Genomic DNA, 26,801 nt, shown 5'->3' on the forward strand with positions numbered 1-26,801 from the left:
TGGTGATGCTGTGTTGCTTTTCACTGTCCACACACTGATTACACAGCTGTTTCTCTCAGAAGAGTCCCTGAGGCCAAGGCAGGTGGGACAACCAGGCCTATTGGGAGTTACTGTTAAGGACTCTATCGCTGTGGGAGGCCCCTTCAGTGTTTGAAGACAGTGATAAACTGCAAAGTCCTCAGGTTGAAGATCTTCAATAGTGAGGGTGAATTCTGTCCCAGATCCACTGCCAATGAACCTGGTGGGGACTCCATCAGTCCTGACTGAAGCATGGTAAATGAAGGCCTTGATTGGCTGTCCTTTTTTCTGCTGGTACCAGGACAGGTAGTGCTTTCCATCTGTGTAGAGGAGGCTCTGACTGGCCCTGCAGGTGATTGAGACTCTCTCTCCTGGAGAAACTTGAAGGGACTCTGCTGGCTGGGTGAGCAGGATCTGTCCCTTGGAAGCTGTAACCAGAGGCACAGGGAGATACGGAGAGGCTATGAGACTCTAGAGCATAGGTTTGTATCATCAGCAGGCCATGACCTGTCTGTCCTGTGGCTGTAAATAGATTTTGCTTTTTACTACTCTCAAGCATAGTCAAAGCATCCTCTAGGAAAAAGTCATTCTTGTATGTTATCTTACCTATGACACACAGGAGCAAGAGGAGGAGCGGGGTTGCCACCATCTTGCTGCCTATCGAACTTCTGAGAATGCTCTGGTCTAATAAGAGTCTCCATTTATAAGTCCTGATTACAGGGAGGGGCCAGTGAGAGATGGTAAAGCAAACCCAGAAGAGCATAAATGCTGAACAAGTGGATGGAGGGCTGTGGTTACATCTGGCTCCCACAGCCTCTCATCACCTGCACCCCTTATGCTTCCCGGTGATGATGTTTTCAGGTAGTGTCACAGGCCCTGTCATTATTGTACTATAGCCACTGCGGTCTCCAGGGTAACCAGTAGTCTGGTGCTGATGGAGATTTCTTCCATGAATTAATAACTCCACTGGGGCTGACCTCTGTTGCCCCTAAGCTGCAAGTATCAATACCAAGGCTTCTCTGTGTGAGGCCTTAGACATGTTTCATCTGCTCCTTCAACTGTAGGGTACAGACCTTGCTGTTCTGGAACGCTGTTTCCATCTTTTCCCTGTGGATGGTGTTAAACTGTGACCTGGAACCAGCGAATCTAACAAGCCAGGAAGTTGGCTAACCTTTCTCAATTTATCTCCAGGATAGGTTTAGCTCTTGATCTGTTTAATTTTTCGTTAAATAAGATGAAATTATGAGATGGAATGAAAAAAATTATCATCATGTTTCCCAGTGCTATTCATTTCTAACTGAACAATTATTACTACTTTTTATTAGGTGAAATTAGCATATCCCACAATTTTGAGAGGAACTTTTAAATAATGTTACTTAGATGCTGCCTGTCACAGTAGTCCCCCTTTGTGGTAGTGTTAGCTTGCTGAGTGGCACATCCTTGTTACTCTGTTTCTCTGCATCCACGTTATCGTGGGTGGTCTGTGGAATAGAGTGGTTAGTTGGACATCTCTCTCTGTACTGGATTCAACTTTCTCAATCTTCTCCCGCTCTGATATGTTACTCTTCTCTACCTGCTATAGAAGTTGCTGTCTCTTTCAAGGTCACCATCTCTCAACACTCAACTCCCTCTTTGCAGAGCAGGATCTAGCCAGGAGTTAGCTTTAGTTTCTGAAATCAGAATCAAAAATGCACTCCTTGTGGACACAAAACACAACTCTCACCTCAAAGGGGAACTATGAGATAGTTTACTCTGGAGCCAAATCTGAATGACCCTCTATCCCTGAAACAGAGATTCAAGTTTCCCCAAACACCATGTTCCAACCTTGTAGCAGTTTTATGAATGTTTTATAGTAATCATACAAAGAAATCCATAGATCAACATATTTTTCAGATAAGTTGGTGGAAACATCAGGTAGACAGGTCCCTGCAAAACAGGAGAATCTCTAGGAGTTGAGTTCAGCAGAAGGTTTCTACAAGTAACTCAAGAAAATCCCATCCAAAGGGATTTTCTGTCCCACTGTATTGCCTCTTCATGTCCTAGTCTTTCTAAAGAGGCTTACAGGGGGAGTGCTATTTGGATGCTCTATGCAACATTGGTTCAGGAACACTTTGATCCCTCAAAATTAGCCAAAGATCCATTTCACACTATGATTCTGTTTAAAAAAACAAACAATTTTGGTTTTGTAGAAAAGTTATCATGATGGCCTGGTTCAGATTATTGGGGAAAGTTGTACCCACTGTATCGCCTTTATGCCCAATCTATATGTATCATCAGTCACTAAAAGAGCAGATAGGGATGAGCTTGAACTGCAGATGATTTGTTGAGAATTAAACTTGGATGAACTTACTTTACAGTGAGTGAAAGAAGATCTCCCTATCCTTTAGCACCAAAGGTAATTCTGGGTCAACTCAATAGTCTCACAGACCTTAGAGTCATTCCATTTGGTATTATTCTGAGAGAAAATCACCCAGTCTGCTATATAAATCTTTTTCTGGAAACTAGAACCAAGGTAGAATGGTTTGAATGAATTGGAAATTTCCCCTATAGACTCTTCCCTATATGTTTCCCCCATGTATTTGAACACTTGGTCCTTAAACAGTGGTGCTGTTTGGGTGAACACAGAACTCTCAACAGAAGAATTTCAAATGACTAAAAGACACTTAGGGAAATGTTCAACATCCTTAGCTGTTGCGACCGCCTTGGTCAGCAAGGAAGACGCAACGCCGAACTCTTCTTTTAGTAATTTATTCAGGAACCTTGAACAATCGTCAAATAACTGGGAAAGCCAACCCACAGCTAAAGTAGCCCCTGGTCAGCCAGCCCCAGGAAGCTACGTGGGAAATGCGGATAGGTCTATGTACACGAAAGCAAGCCATATTCTCAGTTTAGACCATATATGGAATGGTATGTAACTTAGACCACCTTATCAGTCTTAGCCATATATGGGAATAGTATGTGACTTAGAGCACATTCTCAAAAGGGGGTGATGGGCAGAAAGCAGCGCCACCCTATGGCACTGCACAATGCAGCCCTCTACACTTAGCCATCAGAGAAATGCAAATCAAAACAACTCTGAGATACCATCTTATATGTTGGAGAGGACATGGAATAAGGGGAACACTCCTCCATTGCTTGTGGGAGAGCAAGCTTGTACAGCCAATTTGGAACTCCATATGGCAGTTTCTCACAAAACTGGGAATTAGTCTACCTCAAGACTCAGCAATACCACTCTTGGGCATATCCTCAAAGGATGCTCAATCATACCAAAAAGATACTTGTTCAACTGTGTTCATAGCAGCATTATTAATGATAACCAAAATGGGAAACAACCGAAATGCCCCTCAACTGAAGAAAGGATAAAGAAAATGTACATTTACTCACCTGTAAAATACAATGACACTGTGAAATTTGGGGGCAAACGAATGGAACTAGAAAAGAATCATCCTGAGTGAGGAGCTGAAACCTAGAATGACAAACATGGTGTGTACTCACTCATAAGTGGATATTAGATATAAAGCAAATGATAGACAGGGAGAAGCTAGGTAACAAGGAGAACCCTCAGAGGGATACATGGATTGCCCTGTGAATGGGAAATAGATGAGATCTCCTGATGTGTGATGTCCTTCTGTATATGTGTTGATATGTAAAGCTGTTTTGACCAATGACTTAGTAGAGTAAAGTTAGGGGTGAAATCTGAAAATAGAGTGTCTAGTTCAGACAGGTACTGTGTAGTTGCTAAAGGAGAAATTTGGCAGGATGTTCCTGGTAAGCCACAGTCTCATGGTGATACACAGATTAGTAGAAATGGTTTACTTTAAGATGAAAGAGCTAACTATGAATACACATAAGCCATTGACCAAATAGTGCTGTAATTAATATAGTTTCTTTGTGATGATTAAGGTCTGTGTGGCTGGGAAACAAAAGCACAGTCTCAGATTAAAATCTCCTGAGTAAACTGTTGTTGGGGTGAGGCACAGAAGAGGGGATTTGGGGATGGGAACATGAGGGATCAGAATGGCAGATTTAGGGGAGGGAATGAGAGGGAAAGAAATGAAAAAGATATTTCTATAGAGAGGGTCATTAGGGGTGATGGAGAAACCTGGTACCAGGGAAACTCCCAGGAACCCACAAGAATGACCTCAACAAGACACCTAGCAATAGTGGAGAGGGTGCCTGAACTTATCTCCAGTAATCATATGGTTTACTACCCCAACTGCCATCATAGAACCTTCATTCAGTAACTGACGAAAGCATATATAGAGATGCACAGCCAAGCACTGGGCTGAGCTATGGGAGTTCAGTCAAAGAGATGGAGGAGGCATTATATGAGCAAGTTGGGTCAAGATCATGGTGGGAAAACCCACAATGCAGCTCGTGTGAGCTATTGGGAGCTCATGGACTCTAGACTGTCTGTTAGGGAGCCTGCATGGGACCGAACTAAGCCCTCTGTTTGTGGTGATAGTTGTGTAGCTAGGTCTGGCTGTGGCCCCTAACAGTAAGATCAAAATCTGTCCCTGACACATGAGCTGACTTTTTGGAACCTATTCCCTATGCTTGGATGACTTACTCAGCCTTGATGCAGTGGGGAGTAGGTCAGTCCTGCTTTAACGTGGTATACTATTCTTTGTTGATTCCCATGAGAGACCCATCCTTTCTGGGAAGTGCATTGGGGTGTACAAAGGAGGTCAGTGAGGGAACTAATGAGATGACAGAGGGAAAACTGAGGTTGGTATGTAAAATAAATAAAAAGTTAAATTAAAAAGTTGCTTTAGAAATAGGAGACAATAAAAATAATTAGCATTAATTCTCTCATTTTTCTGTCTTTCCCTTTATCCCCTTCCATTCTTCCTTTCTTTTATTGCACATTTTCTTCCTCTGTGTTTTCTAATTTGATGTTTCAAATTTTTTTGAACATATCATTTCCCTAGGACCATCAGACTGAGATAGTTTACCTAATGTTTCTGCAAAAGTTACCTGATTTAAATATTTCTTGGATTTTAACCAAAGCTTCTAATAGAGATCCTAGTAGATTTCTGTTGGAGAACTTCGAGTCAAAATCTTTCAGTGATTTCTCATGCTTTTTGTGGTGGTATACTTGCCTGTTGATCGACACTAGCAACTCTAATACATACTTCTTAGGCGTTTGCTTTTGTATTTCCTGACTGCTTTGCATGAGCCCCTCCAGCTCAACACTACTCCTCAGAATTTATAAGCCAGACTTTTACCGTGAGAAATGAGTTAATGCAGACAGGCAGGGGGAGCAAGATGGAGTCACAGACCCAGATCCTTATGATATTGCTGTTCTGGGTGTCTGGTAAGAAATTGAAAAGTATTATAATCTTTTTGGAGCAACTTCTTTATATATAAAATAATCTACAATGTGTGTCAGGGTACAATATTTTTATGCAATAATACTATGACAATATGACATTACAAGGACATTAAATGACAATTTTTAACTGCATTAAATTCTCTGTTTTTATGTTGCATCATCATTGTTTTTCCTGATTGCAGGTGTTTGTGCAGATACTGTGATGACCCAGTCTCCATCCTCACTGGCTGTGTCAGCAGGAGAGAAGGTCACCATCAGCTGCAAGTCCAGTCAGAGTCTTTTATACAGTGAAAACCAGAAGAACTACTTGAACTGGTACCAACAGAAACCAGGACAGGCTCCTAAACTACTGATCTACTTGGCATCCACTCGGCACACTGGGGTCCCTGATCGCTTCATAGGCAGTGGATCTGGAACAGATTTCACTCTCACCATCAGCAGTGTTCAGGCTGAAGACCTGGCAGATTACTACTGTATGCAGCATTATTATCTTCCTCCCACAGTGCTTCAGCCTCAAACAAAAACCTCCTCTGGGAATCTCACCAGCTGTGTGCACCACATATAGACTTGGACCTATGCACTTCCCCATTCTGCCTGAAAGCTGGTGCCTGAAACACTGATAACAAAACTTGCAGAGCTCAGCAAAACTGATGGGTTCCATGTCTTTTATGTCTTTTGGTATGAAAAAGGTTTATATGATAATGCAAAGGAGAACTCAGCATTATGTAGTGGGAGCTGCGGGCCTCGTTTCTGCCACCTAGCTCCCAGCCGCCTGGCAAGCTTATGCCCCAAAATAATGACACACAAACTGTATTCATTTAAACACTGCTTGGTCCATTTCTATTAAAGTGTGTAGCACCACAAGGTGCGCTTACCAGGAAGATTCTAGCCTACGTCCATCATGGTCAGAGCTTCACCAGTCTGTTCTGGAGAGGAGAGCGGCCTGGCATCTGAGCTCACTTCCTCTTCCTCCCAGCATTCTGTTTTGTTTATTCCACCCACCTATGTTCTAACCTATCAGGGCCAAGCAGTTTCTTTATTAATTAACCAATGACCTTCCTCCATCAGCATTATCTTTTTATAACACACAACCGATGGAGGAGGGTCATCTGTCTATGTGTTACTTTCACTGGTTAATAAAGAAACTGCCGTGGCTTTTTGATAGGGCAGGATTTAGATAGGTGGAGTAGGCTGAACAGAATGCCGGGAGAAAGAAGCAGAGTCAGGCAAATGCAATGAAGCTCCCACCCAAGATGGACGTAGGCTAGAATCCTTCCTGGTAAGCCACCACCTTGTAGTGCTACACAGATTATTAGAAATGAGTTAAGCAAGTTATAAGAGTTAGCCCAGAAAAGGCTAGATATAATGGGTCAAACAGTGTTTAAATGAATACAATTTATGTGTTGTTATTTCTGGTGTAAAGCTAGCTGTGTGGGAGCTGGGCGGGATGAAGAGCAGGTCTGCTCACCTCCTCTCTACACATAACAACAAATTCTGTGGCTTGACTATAAGGAATCTCTCTTTTAGAGTTCTTGGCTCAAGTGATGATGATGGAAAACTGTATTTTGGTTTGGAAGCTCTAGGACAGTGTGTTTCCTGCTTTTTCTAGATTCTGGAGTGCTTTCTTGCTTCTTTACTGGTGCCCATTTCTTCTGTTTTTTTTTAAATTTTCATTTACATAAATTCTTTTAACTCTTATTGCATTTTATTTATTTCTTCTATCTGTCTGTATGTGTGTGCATGTTTCTAGTTGCATATGTGACATGCCATGTTTCTAGAAGTCAGAGGACCCTTAGATTTGATTGCCTTTGTCTTTTGGGTCCTGGGGACCAAACACAGTTTTCACATCAGGTTTGTTGGCAGGTAACTTTTCTATATTATCACCATCTTGCTTCCCCTTAAAATATTTTATTTGAGTGATTTCACTGTGCACAATTTTCTTAAAATAATGTGTTCTTATTATATCATACACTATTTTGTTTTTATATAATATATACATATTTCTCCACTCTCCTCCCTTCCTCCCATCTCACCTTCTACCTTCTCTCAGGATCCCTATGCTCCCAATTTACTCAGGAGTTCCTGTCCTTTTTACCTCCTATATAGATCCATGTATATCTCTCTTAGGGTTCTCTTAGTTGTCTAGTTTTTCTGGATTTGTGGCTGGTAGGCTGGTGTCTTTTTGCTTACTATCTAAAGGCGAATTATTAGTGAATACATATTATACTTGTCTTTCTGTATCTGTGTTACCTCACTCAAAATGTTTTTTTTTAAATATTACATTCATTTGGTTGTAAAATCAAGGTATGTTTTTTTTTTTTTTTTTTTTTTTTTACCACTGAGTAGTACACTGTTGTGTAAATGTACCATATTTTCCTTATCTATTCTTCAGTTTAGGGGCATCTAGGTTGTTTTCAGGTTCTGGCTATTGCAAATAATGCTGCTATGAACAGAGTTGAGCACATGTCCTTGTGGTATGTATAACTGTCTTTTAGATATATACCCAAAAACAATATATTTGGGTCTTTTTCTGTGATAATTTTTTAAATTATTTTATAAATAACAGGGATCAAAATTTCTACTTCCTTCCTCCTCTCACTTCCTTCCCACTCCACCACTCCCCCCTCCCTCTCCAGTCCTAAGAGAAGGCCGTCCTCCCTCTATCCAGGCTTAGAAAAGTATGAATCCAAACAGATTAGGATCCCAAAAAGCCAGTGTATGCAGTAGAGACAAATCCCAGTGCCATTATCATTGGCTTCTCAGTCTGCCCTAATTGACAGCCACATTCAGAGGGTCCAGTTTGATCCCATGCTTCTTCAGTACCAGTCCAGCTGGTTTTGGTGAGCTCCCATTAGTTCAGGCACACTGTCTCAGTGGGTGGATCAACCCCTCATGGTCCTGACTTCCTTGGTCATATTCTCCCTCTTTCTGCTGAGGTAGATTTTTCCTAATTTTCTGAGAAATTGCCTTACTGAGTATATCATTTATTTTGACCATTTTTTCTTCTTCACTTTCCTGCTACTTTTCTTCCTTACTCCTTCTTTTAATTTTATCTCTGTTTCTCCTATACATACAAACACATCCACACCTGTCCACTCAGGTTGTTTCTCTGTTAAGTTTCTCTCTGGCAGAGCTGTCCATTGTTTAGAATGGATGTTGAAGTCTTCCACTATTAACGTGTTGGGTTTGATGTGTGATTTAAGCTTTAGTAATGTTTCTTTTACAAATGTGGATGCCAATGTATTTGAGGCATAGATGTTTAAAATTGAAGCTTCATCCTGATGGATTTTTCCTGTGATGACTATGAAATATCCTTCTCCACCTATTAATTAATTTCAGTTTAAAGTCTATTTTGTTACATATTAGAATAGCTACACTAGCTTGCTTCTTAGGGCTATTTGATTGGAAAAATCTTTCCCAGCCCTTTACTCTGAGGTAATGTCTGTCTTTGAAGTTGAAGTGTCTTTCTTGTATGCAGCAGAAGGATGGATACTGTTTTCCTATCCATTTTGTTAGCTTGTGTCTTTTTATTGGTGACTGGTATCCATTGATTTTAAGAGACATTATTGATCAGTGATTGTTAAATCCTGTTATTTTGGGGGTTTGGTGGTAGTGGTGGTAGTGTGCATGTTTGTTTTCTTTGGGCTTTGTTTTGCGATATTATCTATTGCACGTGTTTTTATGGATGTAGCTGAGTTTCTTTGGTTGGAGTTTTCCTTCTAATACCTTATGTAGGGCTCAATTTATGGGTAGGTATTATTTAAATCTGGATTTGTCATGGAATATCTTGTTTTCTCCATCTATGGTGATTTAAAGTTTTGCTGGGTATAGTAGTCTGGGTTGGCATCCATGGTGCCTTAGTGTTTGTAAGGACCTTTTGACTTTTAGTTTCTTCATGGACAAGTCAGATATAGTTACAATAGTTCTGCCTTTATGGATTCCTAGGCCTTTTTTGCATCTTGAAATTTTTTTTCCATATGTGATATGGGATTCCCTTCTGTATGCTGTGAATAATATTGGTTAATAAAGAAACTGTCTTGGGCCTATAGCAGGGCAGAACAGAGGTAGGTGGGGAAAACTAAACTGAATCCTAGGAGAAAAATGGTGGAATCAGAGAAGCTACGTAGCCCTGCCAGAGACACATGCCAGATGGAACCTTGCCAGTAAGCCACATCCACTTGGCAATACACAAATTAATATAAAAGGGTTAAATTAAGATGTAAGAGCTAGCCAATAAGAAACTAGAGCTATTGGCCAAACAGTATTGCAATTAATACAGATTTCTGTGTGATTATTTTATGAGTCTGGTGGCCAGTAACAAACAGGCGACCTCATCTACAAATTGGTGCTCCAATGTGGTCTGAAACATTTGGGGCTGATGCCTGCCACCCACTTTGGTCTGGATGCTTATGTGTCCACTTGGGGTTTGTAGGAAACTAGCTGAGACAATGCCCATTGCTCAGCACTCCCTTTCTGGGAAGGCATCAGAATCAGGTCTACTAGGCATATGTGGACAGGAGAGCATGACAGATTTCTACCACCATACAATGATATATTTCTAGGTTATGCAGTGCACTGCATGTCAGATTTAGCTTTTGCATAGATAAAAAAGATTTATATGCTGCTTGATGCTTCCCAGAGTTGAGATGGTGAGGATGGTTCTCAGCAGGAAATATCAGAGGCAATAAACATGCTTCTACATGTTAGAATAGGTAAAGCTAACAGGCAGGGTCTTATTGTCCCTAGCCATGCCCATTTATCAAAATAAAGAAAGAAAGAAAAAAAAGAAAAAGAAAGAAAGAGAGAGAGAAAGAATGAAAGAAAGAAAAAGACACTTCTGGTCAGAAAATAATTACAGATACACAATAAAGACATATTCAGATAAAAAGTCTTTTAAATGAGTTACAGCATTGGATAAATGTTTCTAGGCTTTGGAGAAAGAATATAGAAAGTCATAAAAAGAAGTAAATGCTTTAAAACAAAATCTTTAAAGAGACAGAGTAAACTTGTAGAAAAAGTAATAGGAATAAAAATAAGCCACATAAAGATGAAATATACAAAGAGATTCTAGATTATATATATTATTATGTTTTCTTTGAATTTTTTGACTGTGGAGAGACATTTGATTCTGGGTACTGCTAAACTAAACCAACCTACATATTTTAAAGGTATCTTAATTTCAAAATTTGGGTCTAAGGATTTGTTGCTTTGAAAAAGAGATTCAGCTTTTCTTTCCACATAGTATGAGAACCTGTGTATTAATTCCAGAATAATGTAGTTTGATGGACCACCTCTTTGCCTGCAAAAGGTTGCCATGAGCACCAAAAATACTTTGCTCACCAAAATGCAGGAAGCAGTCTGGGGAGAACTATGCCCATATTCTCAAATACTGTTTATAAATGTTTGTTTACATTTAAAGGGCGATATGTTATAGAAATTTGCATTGGTATAGATCTTGGTTTATTGATACAAATTTAAGGTCAATTTTGTAATATGTATATTTCTTCTCTTGATTAAGGTATTATGTTTGTGCAACCCATTTAAAAGTGTAATATATAATTAAGAAATATAGGTTAGGGAGGCGGCCGGAACCGGCAGAGGCGGCCAGAAAACAGACGGCAGAGGCGGCTGCGCGGAGGCAGCCGGAGGACGCCATCAGCAGCCGGCAGGGACCAGTTGGGACCGGCTGGGACCAGCTGGGACTGGCTGGGACCGGAGCGGCAGCACAGGACACAGGCTGGAGGTGGCGGGTACCCTCTTGGCAGCAGAAGCAGGCTGCAGGGACCGCGTGCAACACCGAGAGCAGATCGCCCCAATAGAATTAAATTAAAGAGGTAGGCCTTTGGTTCGGGAGGTCTCTGGCAAAGGAGGAGCTGGGTCCTATTACTGAAGACCCTTCTGAGGGGTGAGAGGGATCTTGGCCCCTGGCAGGAACAGGGAAACAGAGCGAGGGCATTTTGTAAGAAGAGCCCCTGGCCAGCAGGGAAACCTGAACCAGTTTTAACAGACCTCTTAGATAGCATTGATAGGAGGAGATGGGCAGGCGCCAAGGCAAGAATTCACCCAATAATCTGAAAAACAGCATGAAAACACCAGAACCCAAGGATCTTACAACAGAAGGTCTTCAACACCCTAACACAGAAGAAGTGGAAAAATTGACTTTATGAAAGCAATAGAGTCCCTTAAACAACATGTGAAAAATGCCCTTATAGAAATGGATGAGAAGTATAACCAAAAATTTGAAGAAATGAGTAAATACATAATACCCTGGGAAACCAAGAAAGAATGATAAAACAGGTAATGGAAACAGTTCAAGAATTGAAAACTGAAATGGAAGCAAGGAAGAAAACACAAAATGAGGACCAGCTGGATTTGGAAAATCTACGTCAACGAGCAGAGCCTACAGAAACAAGCATAATCAATAGAATGCAAGAGATAGAAGAAAGAATCTCAGATTCTGAGGACACCATAGAGAAAATAAATGTACTGATCAAAGAAAACTGCAAAGCCAACAAATTCTCATCACAAGACATTCAGGAATTATGGGACACAATAAAAAGACCAAACCTAAGAATAATAGGAATAGAAGAAGGAGAAGAGTCACAGCTCAAAGTCCCAGAAAATATTTTTAACAAAATTATGTAAGAAAACTTTTCCAACATAAAGAAAGATATTTCTTTGAATATTCAAGAAGCATACAGAACACCAAACAGACTGGATCAAAGAAAAACATCCCCTCGCCATATAATAATCAAAACACAAAATATACAGGTTAAAGAAAGAATACTAAGAGCTGCAAAGGAAAAAGGCCAAGTAACTTATAAAGGTAAACTGATCAGACTTACACCTGATTTCTCTATGGAAACAATGAAAGCCAGAAGGTCCTGGATAAAAGCAGGTGTGGCCATATTAATTTCTAACAAAACTGACTTCAAACTAAAATCAATCAGAAGAGATCGAGATGGACACTTTATACTCATAACAGGAACAATTCGTCAGGATGACGTCTCAATCCTGAATATTTACACCCCTAATATAAAAGCACCCACTTATGTAAAAGAAATATTACTAGAACTCAAGGCAGACATCAAACCACACACTCTAGTATTAGGAGACTTCAATACACCTCTTTCAGCAATGGACAGGTCAATCAGACAGAAACCTAATAGAAAAGTAAGAGAATTACTGGAGGTAATGAAGCAAATGGACTTAACAGACATCTATAGAACATTCCACCCAAATAGGAAAGAATATACCTTCTTCTCTGCAGCTCATGGAACCTTCTCGAAAATTAACCACATACTCGGAAACAAAGGAAACCTCCACAGATACAAAAAAAATCATTGTCCACCTGTGTTTTATCAGATCACCACAGATTAAAGTTAGAATTCAACAATAATCCTACCTCCAGAAAGCTGACAAACTCATGGAAACTGAACAGTAAACTACTAAACCACACCTGGGTCAAGGAAGAAATCAAAAAAGAATTTAAAGTCTTCCTTGAATTTAATGAAAATAAAGGGACAACATACTCAAACCTATGGGACACTCTGAAAGCAGTACTAAGAGGAAAGTTCATAGCACTAAGTGCCCACTTAAAGAAAACAGAGAAAGCATCATCCGAGACTTAACAGCACACCTAAAAGCTTTTAAAAAAAAAGAAGCAGACGTCCCCAGGAGGAGTAAAAGACTGGAAATAATCAAACTGAGGACGGAAATCAACAAAATAGAAACGAAGAAAACAGTACAAAAATCAATGAAACAAAAAGCTGGTTCCTGGAGAAAATTAACAAGATCGACAAACCCCTATCCAAACTAATTAAATGACAGAGAGAGAACACGCAAATAAATAAGATCAGAAATGAAAAGGGGGACATAACCACAGACACAGAGGAAATTCAGAGACTCATTAGAGCTTACTACAAAAGCCTGTATGCCACAACACTAGAAAATGCAAAAGAAATGGACATTTTTTTTACATATGTCCCACATACCAAAGCTAAACCAAAACCAGGTGAACGATCTAAATAGACCTGTTAGTCGCGAAGAGCTAGAAACCGTTATCAAAAATCTCCCTTCAAAAAAAAGCCCAGGACCACATGGTTTCAATGCAGAATTCTACCAGAACTTCCAAGAAGAGCTAATACCTATACTCCTTAATGTATTTCACAATATAGAAACAGAAGAGGCACTGCCAAATTCCTTTTATGAAGCTACAGTTACCCTGATACCAAAACCACACAAAGACCCAACTAAGAAAGAGAATTACAGGCCTATCTCACTCATGAATATCGACACAAAAATTCTCAATAAAACACTGGCAAACCAAATCCAAGAACACATTAGAAAAATTATCCATCAGGATCAAGTAGGCTTCATCCCAGAGATGCAGGGCTGGTTCAACATACGCAAATCTATCAATGTAATCCACCATATAAATAAACTGAAAGAAAAAAAACCATATGATCATTTCATTAAATGCTGAAAAAGCATTTGACAAAATTCAACACCCCTTTATGATAAAAGTCTTGGAGAGATTAGGGGTACAAGCGTCATACCTAAATATAATAAAAGCTATATACAGCAAGCCGACAGCTAACATTAAATTAAATGGAGAAAAACTCAAAGCCATCCCACTAAAATCAGGAACATGACAAGGATGTCCACTCTCTCCATAACTCTTCAATATAGTGCTTGAAGTTCTAGCAATAGCAATAAGACAACATAAGGGGATCAAGGGGATTCGTATCGGAAAAGAAGAAGTTAAGCTCTCGTTATTTGCTGATGATATGATAGTATACATAAGAGACCCTATTCGAAGGAAGGCCCTATTTGAATCTGCTGTGAGGTTGCACATCAGGACAGGAGTGTGTGGATCAAAGCTGAGCACTATGTAGCCAGGAAAGAAGAAATGATAAGAAAAACACACCTCTCTCCATGAGCACAGTGTTAGTGTCCTCAAACCTTCCAAGTGGCCCTGTATTCAAACAGGTTCTACTCTCAAACATAAAGCAGTCAATCAAAAGTAGAGCCAAGTTTCACTTCTAAGATAACCAAGATACATTCTTGTTTCTCAATATTGTTAAATCTGATTGTTTTCACTATTTGAAAATTATCATATTGCAAATTTTAGCACTGTGGCAGTATTAAAAATTAGTTTGGGTACTGAAAGGTATCTAAGTGGTTAAGAGCCTGTCAAGTACTAGTAGAGGACATGGGTTCAGATTCCAGCATCCATATGGCAGTGCATTGCTTCCTGTACGTCTAGGTCTAGTGTATCTAATATCCTTTTCTTAAGTCCAAGGGCAAGACACCCACAAGTGGTCTGCACACATAGATGCAAGCAAAACACACATATACATAAAACAAACAAATAAAAGTTTAATTCTGTGAAATCACAGTACTTCCACAACTCATATCCTTTACATCAGAACAGTGACAGTGCACTCTCTACATGGAATAACATTAATAATAATAATAATAATAATAATAATAACAGAATAGGTCAGTTCCATAGGGTCAGCCACACAGTCACTTGAGATACACTTAAAATACTCTAGAATATTCTTTGCTATACTGACATAGTGTGACATAAGATAAGGTGGTCTTCTGAACAACAACTCAGCTTTTAAAAGATTAATTTGCATATTGAGATTTTAGCCACAGTGCAGATTCCTCAAATCATCTTTAAAGGCAGCTTACGTCTTTCCAAGAAGCAGCCTCTATTTCAGCTCTCAGAGATGGGGTCAGCTGTTCTCCTGCTGTGCCTGCTGCTCTGGGTTCCAGGTGAGAAGATGCAGTGCTAGGAGCATCTATTGTGGCTATCACAGTATTCTATGCCTTGTTGTCCATAGCATTGAAATTATGGCATTTAATCGGTTTCAGTTTTTCTTTTTATTTCATTTTTTCTTAGAGTATATATCATGACAGCTGTTACAGATTCCACCTACATTACAGTTTTATACTGGGGTACTTATAGTATGTCTATGACAGCAATGTGTGCTAATCATTTCAGGTTCTACTGCGGACATTGTGCTGACCCAGTCTCCAGCTTTATTGACTGTGCCTCTAGGGCAAAGAGCCACCATCTCCTGCAGGGCCAGCCAGTGTCACTATAGACAGTTTTTATCTTATGCACTGGTACCAACAGAAACCAGGACAGTCTCCCAAACTCCTTATCTATGAAGCATCCAACCTAGAATCTGGGGTGCCTGACAGGTTCAGTGGCAGTGGGTCTGGAACAGACTTCACCCTCACCATCAGTCCTGTGGAGGCTGATGATGCCACAACCTATTACTGTCAGCAGAGTTATGACCTACCTCCCACAGTGCTTCAGGGTTGAACAAAAACCTCCTGAGTTTTCTGGTCACTGAAGCTCAGTCTCAGCTGTTTCTTTTCTTTTTCATTTATTATTATTTTATTTTATGACTTTAAAAATACCAATCCAAATTCCTACTTCCTCCCCTCCTCCCACTTCCTTCCCACCGTCCCCTTCCCATCTTAAGAGAGGGCAAGCACCCTGCCCTGTGGAAAGTCCAAGGTTTTCCCCACTATATCAAGGTTGAGCAAGGTATTTATCTAAAAAGAATAGGATCCCCAAAAGCCAGTAGAGACAAATTCCAGTGCCATTGTCATTGTCCCCTTAGTCTACCCCAACTGTCAACCACATTTGGGAGAGTAGTTTGATCCCATGCTTGTTCATTCCCAGTCCAGTTGGAGTTGGTGAGCTTCCATTAGCTCAGGCACATTGTCTCAGTGGGTGAACCCCTCATGGTCTTGACTTCCTTGCTCATACTCTCACTCCTTCCACTCATCGACTGGACCTTGGGAGCTCAGTCCCAGGTGTTCTGATGTGGGTCTCTGCCTCTGTTTCCATCTGTTGTTGGATGAAGGTTCAACGTTGATATTTAAGATAATCATTAGTCTGACTACAGGGCAAGGCCAGTTCAGGCACCTTCTCTATTTCTTAGGATCTTAGCTGGGGTCATCCTTGTGGATTCCTGGGAATTTTTCTAGAGCCAGGTTTCTTGCTAACTCTAGAAAGGCTCCCTCAATCAAGAGATTACTTTCCTTGCTCTCATATTTCTCCTTCTTCCACAGTAATCTCAGACATGTGATTTTAGAAATCTTGTTTGTAAAGAGGGTAAACTATAAAATAGATATTTTAAAAAATATTATGTGTGTTTGTTCCACCATGGATACCTTATAATTCATCTGCTAGTTTACTTTATAAAGACCTCCATAATTCTATGGATTTTCAAGGATTTAAGTTGAATAAAACTGATTTTTTTGTTGTTCAATACACTGAGTAGACAATCATTTTAAACTTACAAGAAATTTTCCTCAATTGCCCAAAATAACCCAAACTTAAGCTCTGAAAATTGTTAGTAGTCTTGCAGACACAAGTTGACATTTTTGTAAGTTCTTTAAAATTTATTTATTTCTTTTTTAAAACAATCTCTTTGTATTTTACATACTGATCCCAGTTCCCCCTCCCATTCCCCTCGACTTACACCCACACCACTTCTAATTCACTGCTTAGGGAGGGTGAGGCCTCCCATTGGGTATCAAAATATTCTGACACATTACCTTGAGGCAGGACCTAGGCTCTGTCCTCTGTATCTAGGCTGAGCAAGGTATCCCATCATAGAAAATAGACTCCAAAATGCCAGTTCATGTACTATTGTGAAGTACTGGTCTCACTGCCAGTGGGCCCACAAACTGCCCAAGCTACACAACTGTCACCCATTTTCAGAGAGCTCAGTTTGGTACTATGTAGGTTCCCCAACTGTCAGCCTGTTGTCTGTGAGCTCTCACTAGCTTGGGTCAGTTATTTCTGTGGGTTTCCCCATCATGGTCTTGACCCCTTTGCTCATATTATTGTTCCTCCCTCTCTTCATCTGGATGCTGGGAGCTTGGCTAAATGCTTTGCTGTGGATCTCTGCATCTGTCAGTTACTAGATGAAGGTTTTATGACAATAATTAAAGTAGTCATTTACCTGATTATAGGGGAAGACCAGTACAAGCATCCTTCCAGTATTATTTAGTTTTAACTGCGGTCATCCTTTGTGGATTCCTGGGAAATTCCCTAGTGCTAGGTTTCTCACTTAACCCCATATCTCCCTCTATCAAGGTCTCTTGTTCTCCTTCTCTGAAGCTGACATTTTTAAACTTAATATCATATTCTACTTGTATTTGCTTGAAATTTCACCCATACCTCTTCAGAAGACAACAAACATGACTCCCTTTACTGATTTACTGCTTAGATTCTGATCTGCATCTCTGTGTCCATCAGAGTTCTTCATCTGTGATCTTATACTCATTAGCTGTGATTACTCCTTGTCCAATTCTCACATCTTTTTTTCTTTAAAATCCTCCACAATTTGGCCACATCTCCTACATACCTTCTTTCACTTTTTTTGTTGACTTCTTATGTGGGGGAGTACAAAGTCTCACTATATATCTGGAGCTCACTTGAAAATCACTATCTGATGCTCAGAGATCCTGAGCCCGCACACCTTTTCACACAAACTGCTGGATTACATGTCACCGTTCTCATCTCCTTTTTATTTTATAGTTGTTATACCATTGCAGGTACACGAACTCTTTCTTGCTTGATACCTGTTTTATTATATGTAGTTTTGCTATGATAAAGTTAAAGCCTTCCTTTTTGTTTAAACAGAAAAGGGGAAATGGTGTAGGAGGTCCTTCAGTCTATGTGTTGCTTTCATTGGTTAATGAATAAAGAAACTGCCTTGGCCTGTTGATAGGTCAGAACTTAGGTAGACAGGGAAAACTAAACTGCATGCTGGGAGAAAGGAGGAAGAGTCAGAGAGATGCCAAGGATCTACTGCCGGAGATAGATGTGCTTTACTTGTAAGCCCCTGGTACATGGCAATACACAGATTAATAAAAATCAGTTAAATTAAAATGTAAGACTTAGCCAATGAGAAGGTAGAGCTAATGGGCCAAGCAGTGATTTAATTAAAACAGTTTCTGTGTGGTTATTTTGGGGCTAAGCTAGTTGGGACAAACAAGTGGCCTCTTACTACTACAGCCTCCCATAGATTTCAGCTTTTAAAAAGATCTCCTGGTATTTTGGCTATCAGATTAATTACAAGAATAATATAAATATGTATTAGAAGTAGTCTTTATCTGACCACAGTGAATTAAAATTTATAAAACTATGTTGGTGAGACTTCAAGAGTGTAATTTTGACATTATTAGGAGACACAATCTCACAGTAAGGGCCTTGACTGTATGGCTCCTACAACCTTTCCTCTTTCTGTCCCACAATCCCCGAGATTTAGATATGGGAGTGTTTTATAGATGTATCTATTATATCTGGGTATCACAACTCTGCATTACAAGTGATTGTGTCTTTCTAAAAAAGTTTTCATAGGTTTCAAGAGAAATTTTCTTGCTGAATTGTGACTGCAGTTATTTGTGATATGTGGACAAATTAGAGTGTAATTGTGGACTATATTCATTTATTAATTTAGAATGTTTAGATTCTTCTCCAAGATTCATGATTTCACTAGGTCTGGATCCTTGGCAAGACTTCTGGTACCAGGCATGATTTCCCTCTTATTGATCAGGTCTTTAAGTCCTACCAGAAATGTGTTGGTTATCATTTAAATATACATACAACACATGCCTCTGAAAACTATTGTGCCATGCTGGTCCTTGGGATTCAGAAGTGTCAGAGCTCAGTACTGATTTTGGTTGTTTTTCTACTTTGGAAATTTTCATGTTACCTCTGGTCATCATAAAATGTCTTTCTTATGAAGCATTTATTCAGTTCAAATCCAGCACAGGGGGCCTTAGGGACCTGTGTCTGAAGTGCAAGATATTTGAAGTGAAATATCACCTGTGAATATTTAGTGTAACCTCAGGCATATAGGACTGTAAAGTAGGTATGGAGGTCAAACATTAACTAATAAGAAATTATTAGAAAATTTGCCTTAAATCGACTTTTTTTAACTTTATAATTTTATTATTTACTATTGATGAAAGGAAATCTGTATATTTGTGACATGGGTGTGTTTGCTTGTTTTTACAAAATTAATTTTTCTGAATATTTGATTTTATACTATGTAGCACCACTCTGAAATATTTCACAGTTGGTAGATATTATGATTTTATAATTATTAATTCTAAGATTTCCACTTTGCAGGAATACAGTAAAGAACATGGCAAAAGTATGCTTAGGGGAATTTTAGGAATTCTTAGAAATTATTTCCTAAGTAGACAAGATTTCCAGGCAAAAACTGAGAGCTTGGGGGTGGGGGTTGGACAGGAGTAAGGGGAGATGGGGAGAGAGAGATGAGAAGGGGAGGATGGGGAGAGCTTGGGAGAATGGGACAGTTGGGATGGAGGAGGAGGGGATATGGGAGCATGGAAGTATATATCTTAAGTAAGGGAGCCATTTGAGGGTTGGCAAGAGACTGGACTCTAGAAGGGTTCCCAGGTGTCCAAGGAGACGTCCCCAGCTTGTTCCATGAGCAACTGAAAAGAGGGTGCCTGAACTGGCCCTATACTATAGCCACTCTGATGATTATCTTGCATATCACCATAGAACCTTCATGGATGGAGATAGAGACAGAGACCCACACTGGAGCACTGGACTGAGCTCCCAAGGTCCAAATGAGGAGCAGAAGGAGAAAGAATATGAGTAAGGAAGTCAGGACCTAGAGGGGTGCTCCCACCCACTGTGACTGTGGGGCCGATCTAATGGGAACTCACCAAGGCCAGCTGGACTGGGACTGATGGAGCATGTGATCAAACCAGACTCTCTGAACGTGGTTGACATGGAGAGCTGACTGAGAAGCCAAGGACAATGGCACTGGATTTTGATTCCATGTACTGGCTTTGTGGGAGCCTAGTCTGTTTGGATCCTCACCTTCCTAGACCTGGATGGAGGGGGGAGGACCTTGGACTTCCCACAGTGCAGGGAACCCTCACTGCTCTTTGGACTGGAGAGGGAGGGGGAGGGATATGGGAGGAGGTGAAAATTTGTAATAATAATAATAAAAAAATTCTTTCCTAATCTCAGTTTTCATGTAATTCAAACTAACAACAAACCCCAACACGTAAAGTTAAACATTCCAACACTATAGAAACCAAAGATATACAAAATTGCTACTTTTATGGTTAGGAAAAAATTACAGGTGAATAAATCACAGTTTTATCAAAGTGGAAAACTTTGTATGTTCAATAAAAAGACAACAATGCACAATACCACATGAAGTCATCTGAAATCTAAGCCAATGCCTCAAATGCAGTGTTACATGATGTGTTGGCATGCACGATGCAAAATGTGGATGTTTTGTTCATAATCAAGGTTGTTGCAGTGAAGTCCCATGAAACAATAGTGGCTCATACAGTCAGAAACATCTCAGATTCACTCTATATCTGCTTTTCAATTAGATTTTTGTTGATGCACCTTCAGAAATTTTATTGTTGACAATATTGTCATGGCCTACAGCATCAGTTCCATGATCCACAGATTTAACACCTGAGCTCAAGGATATTCACTTGTGGAAAAAGTGAAAAAATTTTTCAGTGTTGGGCTTCAGTGTTGGAATACAATATGCCTTCCTGGGGAAGTCTTGCTTTTTCACTCTCTCCTACCTTCTTCCATTTTTTCTAACCACCGTTTTATTTTAATTTATTTATTTATTAAAGATTTCTGTCTCTTCCCCGCCACCGCCTCCCATTTCCCTCCCCCTCCCCCAGTTAAATCCCCCCCCCAGCCCGAAAAGCAATCAGGGTTCCCTGTCCTGTGGGAAGTCCAAGGAACCCCCACCTCCATCCAGGTCTAATAAGTTGAGCATCCAAACTGCCTAGGCTTCCACAAAGCCAGTGCGTGCAGTAGGATCAGAAACCCATTGCCATTGTTCTTGAGTTGTCAGTAGTCCTCATTGTCCGCTATGTTCAGAGAGTCCGGTTTTATCCCAGGCTTTTCCAGACCCAGGCCAGCTGGTCTTGGTGAGTTCCCAGTAGAACATCCCCATTGTCTCAGTGTGTGGGTGCACCCCTCGCGGTCCTGAGTTCCTTGCTCATGCTGTCTCTCCTTCTGCTCCTGATTTGGACCTTGAGATTTCAGTCCTGTGCTCCAATGTGGGTCTCTGTCTCTGTCTCTGTCTCCTTTCATCGTTTGCTGAAGGTTAATATTCAGGAGGATGCCTATATGTTTTTCTTTGGGTTCTCCTTATTTAGCTTCTCTAGGATCACTAATTATAGGCTCAATGTCCTTGGTTTATGGCTAGAAACTAAATATGAGTGAGTACATCCCATGTTCCTCTTTTTGGGTCTGGCTTACCTCACTCAGGATAGTGTTTTCTATTTCCATCCATTTGTATGCAAAATTCAAGAAGTCCTTGTTTTTTATTGCTGAGTAGTACTCTAATATGTATAAATTCCATACTTTCTTCATTGATTCTTCCATTGAAGGGCATCTAGGTTGTTTCCAGGTTCTGGCTATCACAAACAATGCTGCTATGAACATCGTAGAGCATATACTTTTATTGTATGATAAGGCCTTTCTTGGGTATATTCCCAAGAGTGGTATTGCTGGGTCCAGGGGTAAGTTGATCCCGAATTTCCTGAGAAACCGCCATACTGCTTTCCAAAGTGGTTGCACAAGTTTGCATTCCCACCAGCAATGGATGAGTGTACCCCTTTCTCCACAACCTCTCCAACAAAGGCTATCATTGGTGTTTTTTATTTTAGCCATTCTGACAGGTGTAAGATGGTATTTTAAAGTTGTCTTGATTTGCATTTCCCTGATCGCTAAGGAAGTTGAGCATGACCTTAAGTGTCGTTTGGCCATTTGAAGTTCTTCTGTTGAGAATTCTCTGTTCAGCTCAATGCCCCATTTTATAATTGCTAACCACCGTTTTTATCTCTAACATTTGGAAGAGAATTGTCAAGTTTCTATTTGGCTTATATTTATAATGGCTTTAAAAACCATTATAACACTAGTATTTCAATGAGAATGCTACAATAAATAATGAAGTGGACTCTGGGCCTTTCTTTGCCTCTTTGGTTGGTTTCCAACCTAGAAACTGCATCTCAGGAGTTTATAATGTTTTCTGTTGGCTTAGGATATGAATGTCTTCAATGCTCAGCAATTTTGGTTCATTGCTGAAAACAATTGTTCTAAAACTTTGCACTTTTGCCTTCTAATTTTCCTTCTTTACCCATCTCTTTTTTCTGTCCACTTATTTCTTTCTGTTCTCTTTTCATTCTTTAATTTCCCCTTCTCTTTTCCTTTTCTCTATTTCCCTTTCATTCACTCTCTCACTTTTTCATTCTTTTCCTTATCTCTTTCTCTTTTTCCTTCCATCATTTATCCTTATTCATTTTTTTGTTCATTTTCCTCTCACCTTTCTTTGCTGTTTTCTGCTTTTACTCAACATGTTGATTTTTTACCAAGGACTGTTATGCTGAGCTAGTTCTAGCATCAGGTCTGTGAACTGATATAAGCCTGTCTTTGGTTGTGAGCTGAAGCTCTCATTAGAGCTTCTAGACAATTGTGGTTTGATAGGTCCTTGAGCTTCTATGTTGACTTTCTTCCCAGTGAGAGCTTGCACTATCTGATGGTATTGGCTGCTGATTGACATCAGTCACTGTCACATTCTGCTATTCTGTTTTCTTCCTCATTTGTTGACTGCTTTGCATGGGTACCATACAGGATAGTCCAGATGCTCAGAATTTATAAACCAGATCTTTGCCATGAAAATTGAACTGCATCAGACAGGCAGGGTAGCACAAACTGGAATCACAGATCTAGGTTCTCATGTCTCGGCTGCTCCAGTGACTAGTGACAAATTAAAGATTATTACAGTCTTTTCAGAATAATAGGTTTGTAGAGAAAAACCATGTTAATATAGAATATACTGAGAAATCATTTTTATATTTTATATGAACACAATATGCAGATACTATAGAAAACTATTTTTTTCCTGATACACAGTCTCTCTAGAAAGCCTTGGTTATCCTGGAATTCAGTATGTGGACCAGTCTGGTGCGATGTGGGATTCCCCTCTGTATGCTGTGATTACCATTGATCAATAAAGAAACTTACTTGGCCTGATAGGATAGAACAGAACTAGGTGGGGAAAACTAAAGTGAATGCTGGAAGAAAGGAGGCAGATCCAGAAAAGCCATGGAGCCGCTGCCGGACACAGGCATGCGGAAACATTGCTGGTAGGCCATGACCTCATGGTGATGCACAGATTATTGGAGATGGGTTAAATTAAGATATAAATTTAGCCAATAAGAAGCTAGAGTTAGTGGGTCCAGCCATGATTTAAATAATATAGTTTCTGTGTGATTATTTCAGGTCTGAGCTGCTGGTGGGTGGGAAACAAACAGCCCTTCCCCAACACTGGTGTCTAACTCACAGAGATCCTCCTGTCTCAGCTTCTCATGTCCTAGCATTAGAGGTGTGTGCTTCTATACTCAGACTAGAAAATAGATATTAAATACCAATGTTTGTGTCAAGAAACCTCTGAATATGTATATATGTATGATATTGATCTCTTTCCGATTGTAGGTGCTGATGGGGATTTCATGTTGAGTCAGTTTCTATTCTTAGTGGCTGTGTCAGAAAAAGAGAGGGTTTCCATCATCTGTAAGTCCAGTCAGTCTCTATTTGGTAGTTTACCCAGATAACCATTTGGCCTGGCAACAGTTAATCCCAGGGCAAACTAAACTGCAGGTCTCCTGACATCCACAAGGCATATGCAGCTCCTGATCAGTTCATAGGCAATGGATCTGGAACATTTCTATAATCATTGTCAGTGTTGAAGATCTGGAAGATTATTACTGTCAACAGCATTACAGTTCTCCTCTCACAGTGCTTCAGTCTCTAACACAAACATCTTCCGAGAATCTCACCAGCTGCCTACACCATACAACCCATGCCTGGCACATGATGAATGAACTTGTATGACCCTGTAGATTATTTATAAGCACTGTCCTTCTAAGACTCATGGAGACCCATGTAGTTAAGTTCTCTGTGTAAATTATTTTTTCTTCTTTAACCATTTACCACATAATCTGTACAAAAAACCCCTCATTTTGTAGTTATGAATCCAGAAGTCAGATACAAGACTCAAGGGCCTGAAGTTAAGATGTTCACAGGCTATAATTCCATGCCAAGGCTTTAAGATTAATTTTTATGTGCATGGGTGTTCTACATTTGCAGATGTCTTGTACCTTGTGCAACTTGCTTGTGTAGGTGTTTCATCCCAGCAACAAAGAGTTAAGGGCACAACCTTCTAAGCCTGGAAGTGATACTTTCAGTGATGTAATTCTTTGCGAAATGTAGTCTTGCTCTCCAGTCTCGATGGAGAGGGAAATTAGATTCTGCATCACCATGATAGCCTCACTAAACTCTGAACTAAGAAGAGATAGGAACAAGGTTAATTACAAACACTGAGTTTCAAATGAAGTCATTTTCATGTGTAAACAATTTCCTTTCAATTTAAAAGAATAGACTTTAAAAGGCACAGGTAGCCTTTAAAAATCATTTATGCATTCCCCTCTTTCCCGTGCCCTCCGTTTCCTGAGGCAGAGCCTTTAGCAGCACACAGTTCTTTATTTCGTCACGAATCTTTCTCATTCTCCAACCTGTCTGTTTAATCAGAAGGCATTTATGGGGCTGGAGAGATGTCTCATTGATTAAGAGAACTCACTCTTTGTTCTTTTAGAGGTTCTAGATTCAATTTTTAGTACCCACAAGGTGGCCTCTGACAATAATCTGTAACTGCAATTCCAGAGGCTCTGCCTCCCCCTTGTGGCTTCTGTAGGCACCAGGCAAACCCGTCATGCCCAGATGTGCATGCAGCCAAAACAGACATAGACATAAAAATTAAAAAAAAATAAGGAAGGCACTAGCATCAACTCCATTTCTCTACTAGTATGCCATCCACAGTGGTTGAAGCTGATGGGTCACTAATGGGTTTACGTTAAGTGTATTTTGGACCACGTGTTAAGGAGCCCTCAACAGTGACTGGTTGCTTTGAGTTCTCCAACCTCATCATCTCAAACAGTTTCAGAAAATCTCCTTTTGAGCAGGCTGCCCTGAGAGATGCAGCCTATGTGGACTCTGGGCCTCTTTAAGCAGGGCAGATTTTGTTAATGGAAGTCAATATGTATAAAGACTTACTAAAGCTTGAATACAGTATGTGTGTGAATAAACTCACATATACTCAGGAACCACCCTGTTGATATTTGTCCCTGGTTCCCTGTCACTGAACCAGTCAGGGACCCCAGCTGGAAACCTCATAGATAAGGAGCTGTGGAGACAGTACTGGTTTATGTAGAAGTCAAGTAAAATAGCTGTTTCCATCACTGTTTAAGAGGTTCTGACTATAGTTGAGGAGATGGAGACTGGCTCTCGAAAGACTGAGAGAGTATAGATTCATCATCTTAAAATTTCCATGGCTCTTAAATAACTAGGAAAAAAGTTCATCTGAGAAAGAAATTCAAGGTCATATGAAATATGGTCATCTGCTTCACTTATTTATTATTTAAAATTTATTATTTAAAAATAATTTAAAAAATTAATCAATTTTTAAAAGGGACCAAGCTTTGTAAACCATGTTATGGGATTTGCTCATAACACCTTCCTCCTTTTATTTGAAGATTTTCATCAGAGCACAGGTCCTTCTGTCAAATCTCTCTCAAGATCACAGGTCTAAATCTCATAGGTCCTGCAATTACGTATGTTGTATGTGAACTGAACATGCATGGGTGGCAGCAGTGTCTCACAGGTCACCATGCATCTGTATTCACCTCATTTCTCTCTTCTGTTCTTGCCAAGGATCCAGAGTATCAACAACCCCAGGATCTGAAGAGGGAGCCTCATTTGAGAAGTTGTACTAAGGATTCCAGACCAGTTGAAGCAAGGTCGCAGCTGAACTTTTGTTTCACACTTGCAAGGAAAACTCAGAGATTAATATGCAGATCTCCTAGTTGGAAAGGTATAAAGAGCCAGAAAAAGGTAAGAGACCCCTGATATGAAGCAAGTTATATAAGTATCTTTTATATTTGAAAGAAGCCCAGCAGACATAAAAATCTATGTTTCCTGAAGCAGCCTATAGAATCCCATGGTGAATGTCTGAGATCTTTGGGGAATAGAGTACATACAACCCTACCACCTTATGATAGCACCAGAAAAAACAAGAATACAGGTGTGTGTGTGTGTATGTGTGTGTGTGTGTGTGTGTGTGTTTGTGTGTGTGTGCATGTTTGCACAATTTGCATAGGTCACTCTACTTTGCTCTCCCTCAGCCTGTAATAAAAAGAAGGAAGTCTTTTCAGGAATAGATCTTTATCATCAGTTTGTGGAATAAAACTAATAGCCAGAGTTATTTCAAGTTTCCTTGAGAACTCTCTGGACAACAACTCATTTGGATGCAATCCATTTCTGACA

General features: G+C 40.0%; 1 gene segment (V, D, J or C); it reads left to right on the plus strand.

Annotated features, from left to right (window-relative positions):
- The first annotated feature begins 5,228 nt into the window (after positions 1–5,228).
- On the plus strand, positions 5,229–5,942 carry LOC142856444 (immunoglobulin kappa variable 4-1-like). The segment is given in 2 exon segments: positions 5,229–5,335; positions 5,536–5,942. Coding segments are annotated over 2 exon segments (456 nt in total).
- The last annotated feature ends 20,859 nt before the right edge of the window (positions 5,943–26,801 follow it).

The sequence above is a fragment of the Microtus pennsylvanicus genome, chromosome 8 (genome assembly GCF_037038515.1).
Source record: "Microtus pennsylvanicus isolate mMicPen1 chromosome 8, mMicPen1.hap1, whole genome shotgun sequence".
NCBI lineage: Eukaryota > Metazoa > Chordata > Mammalia > Rodentia > Cricetidae > Microtus > Microtus pennsylvanicus.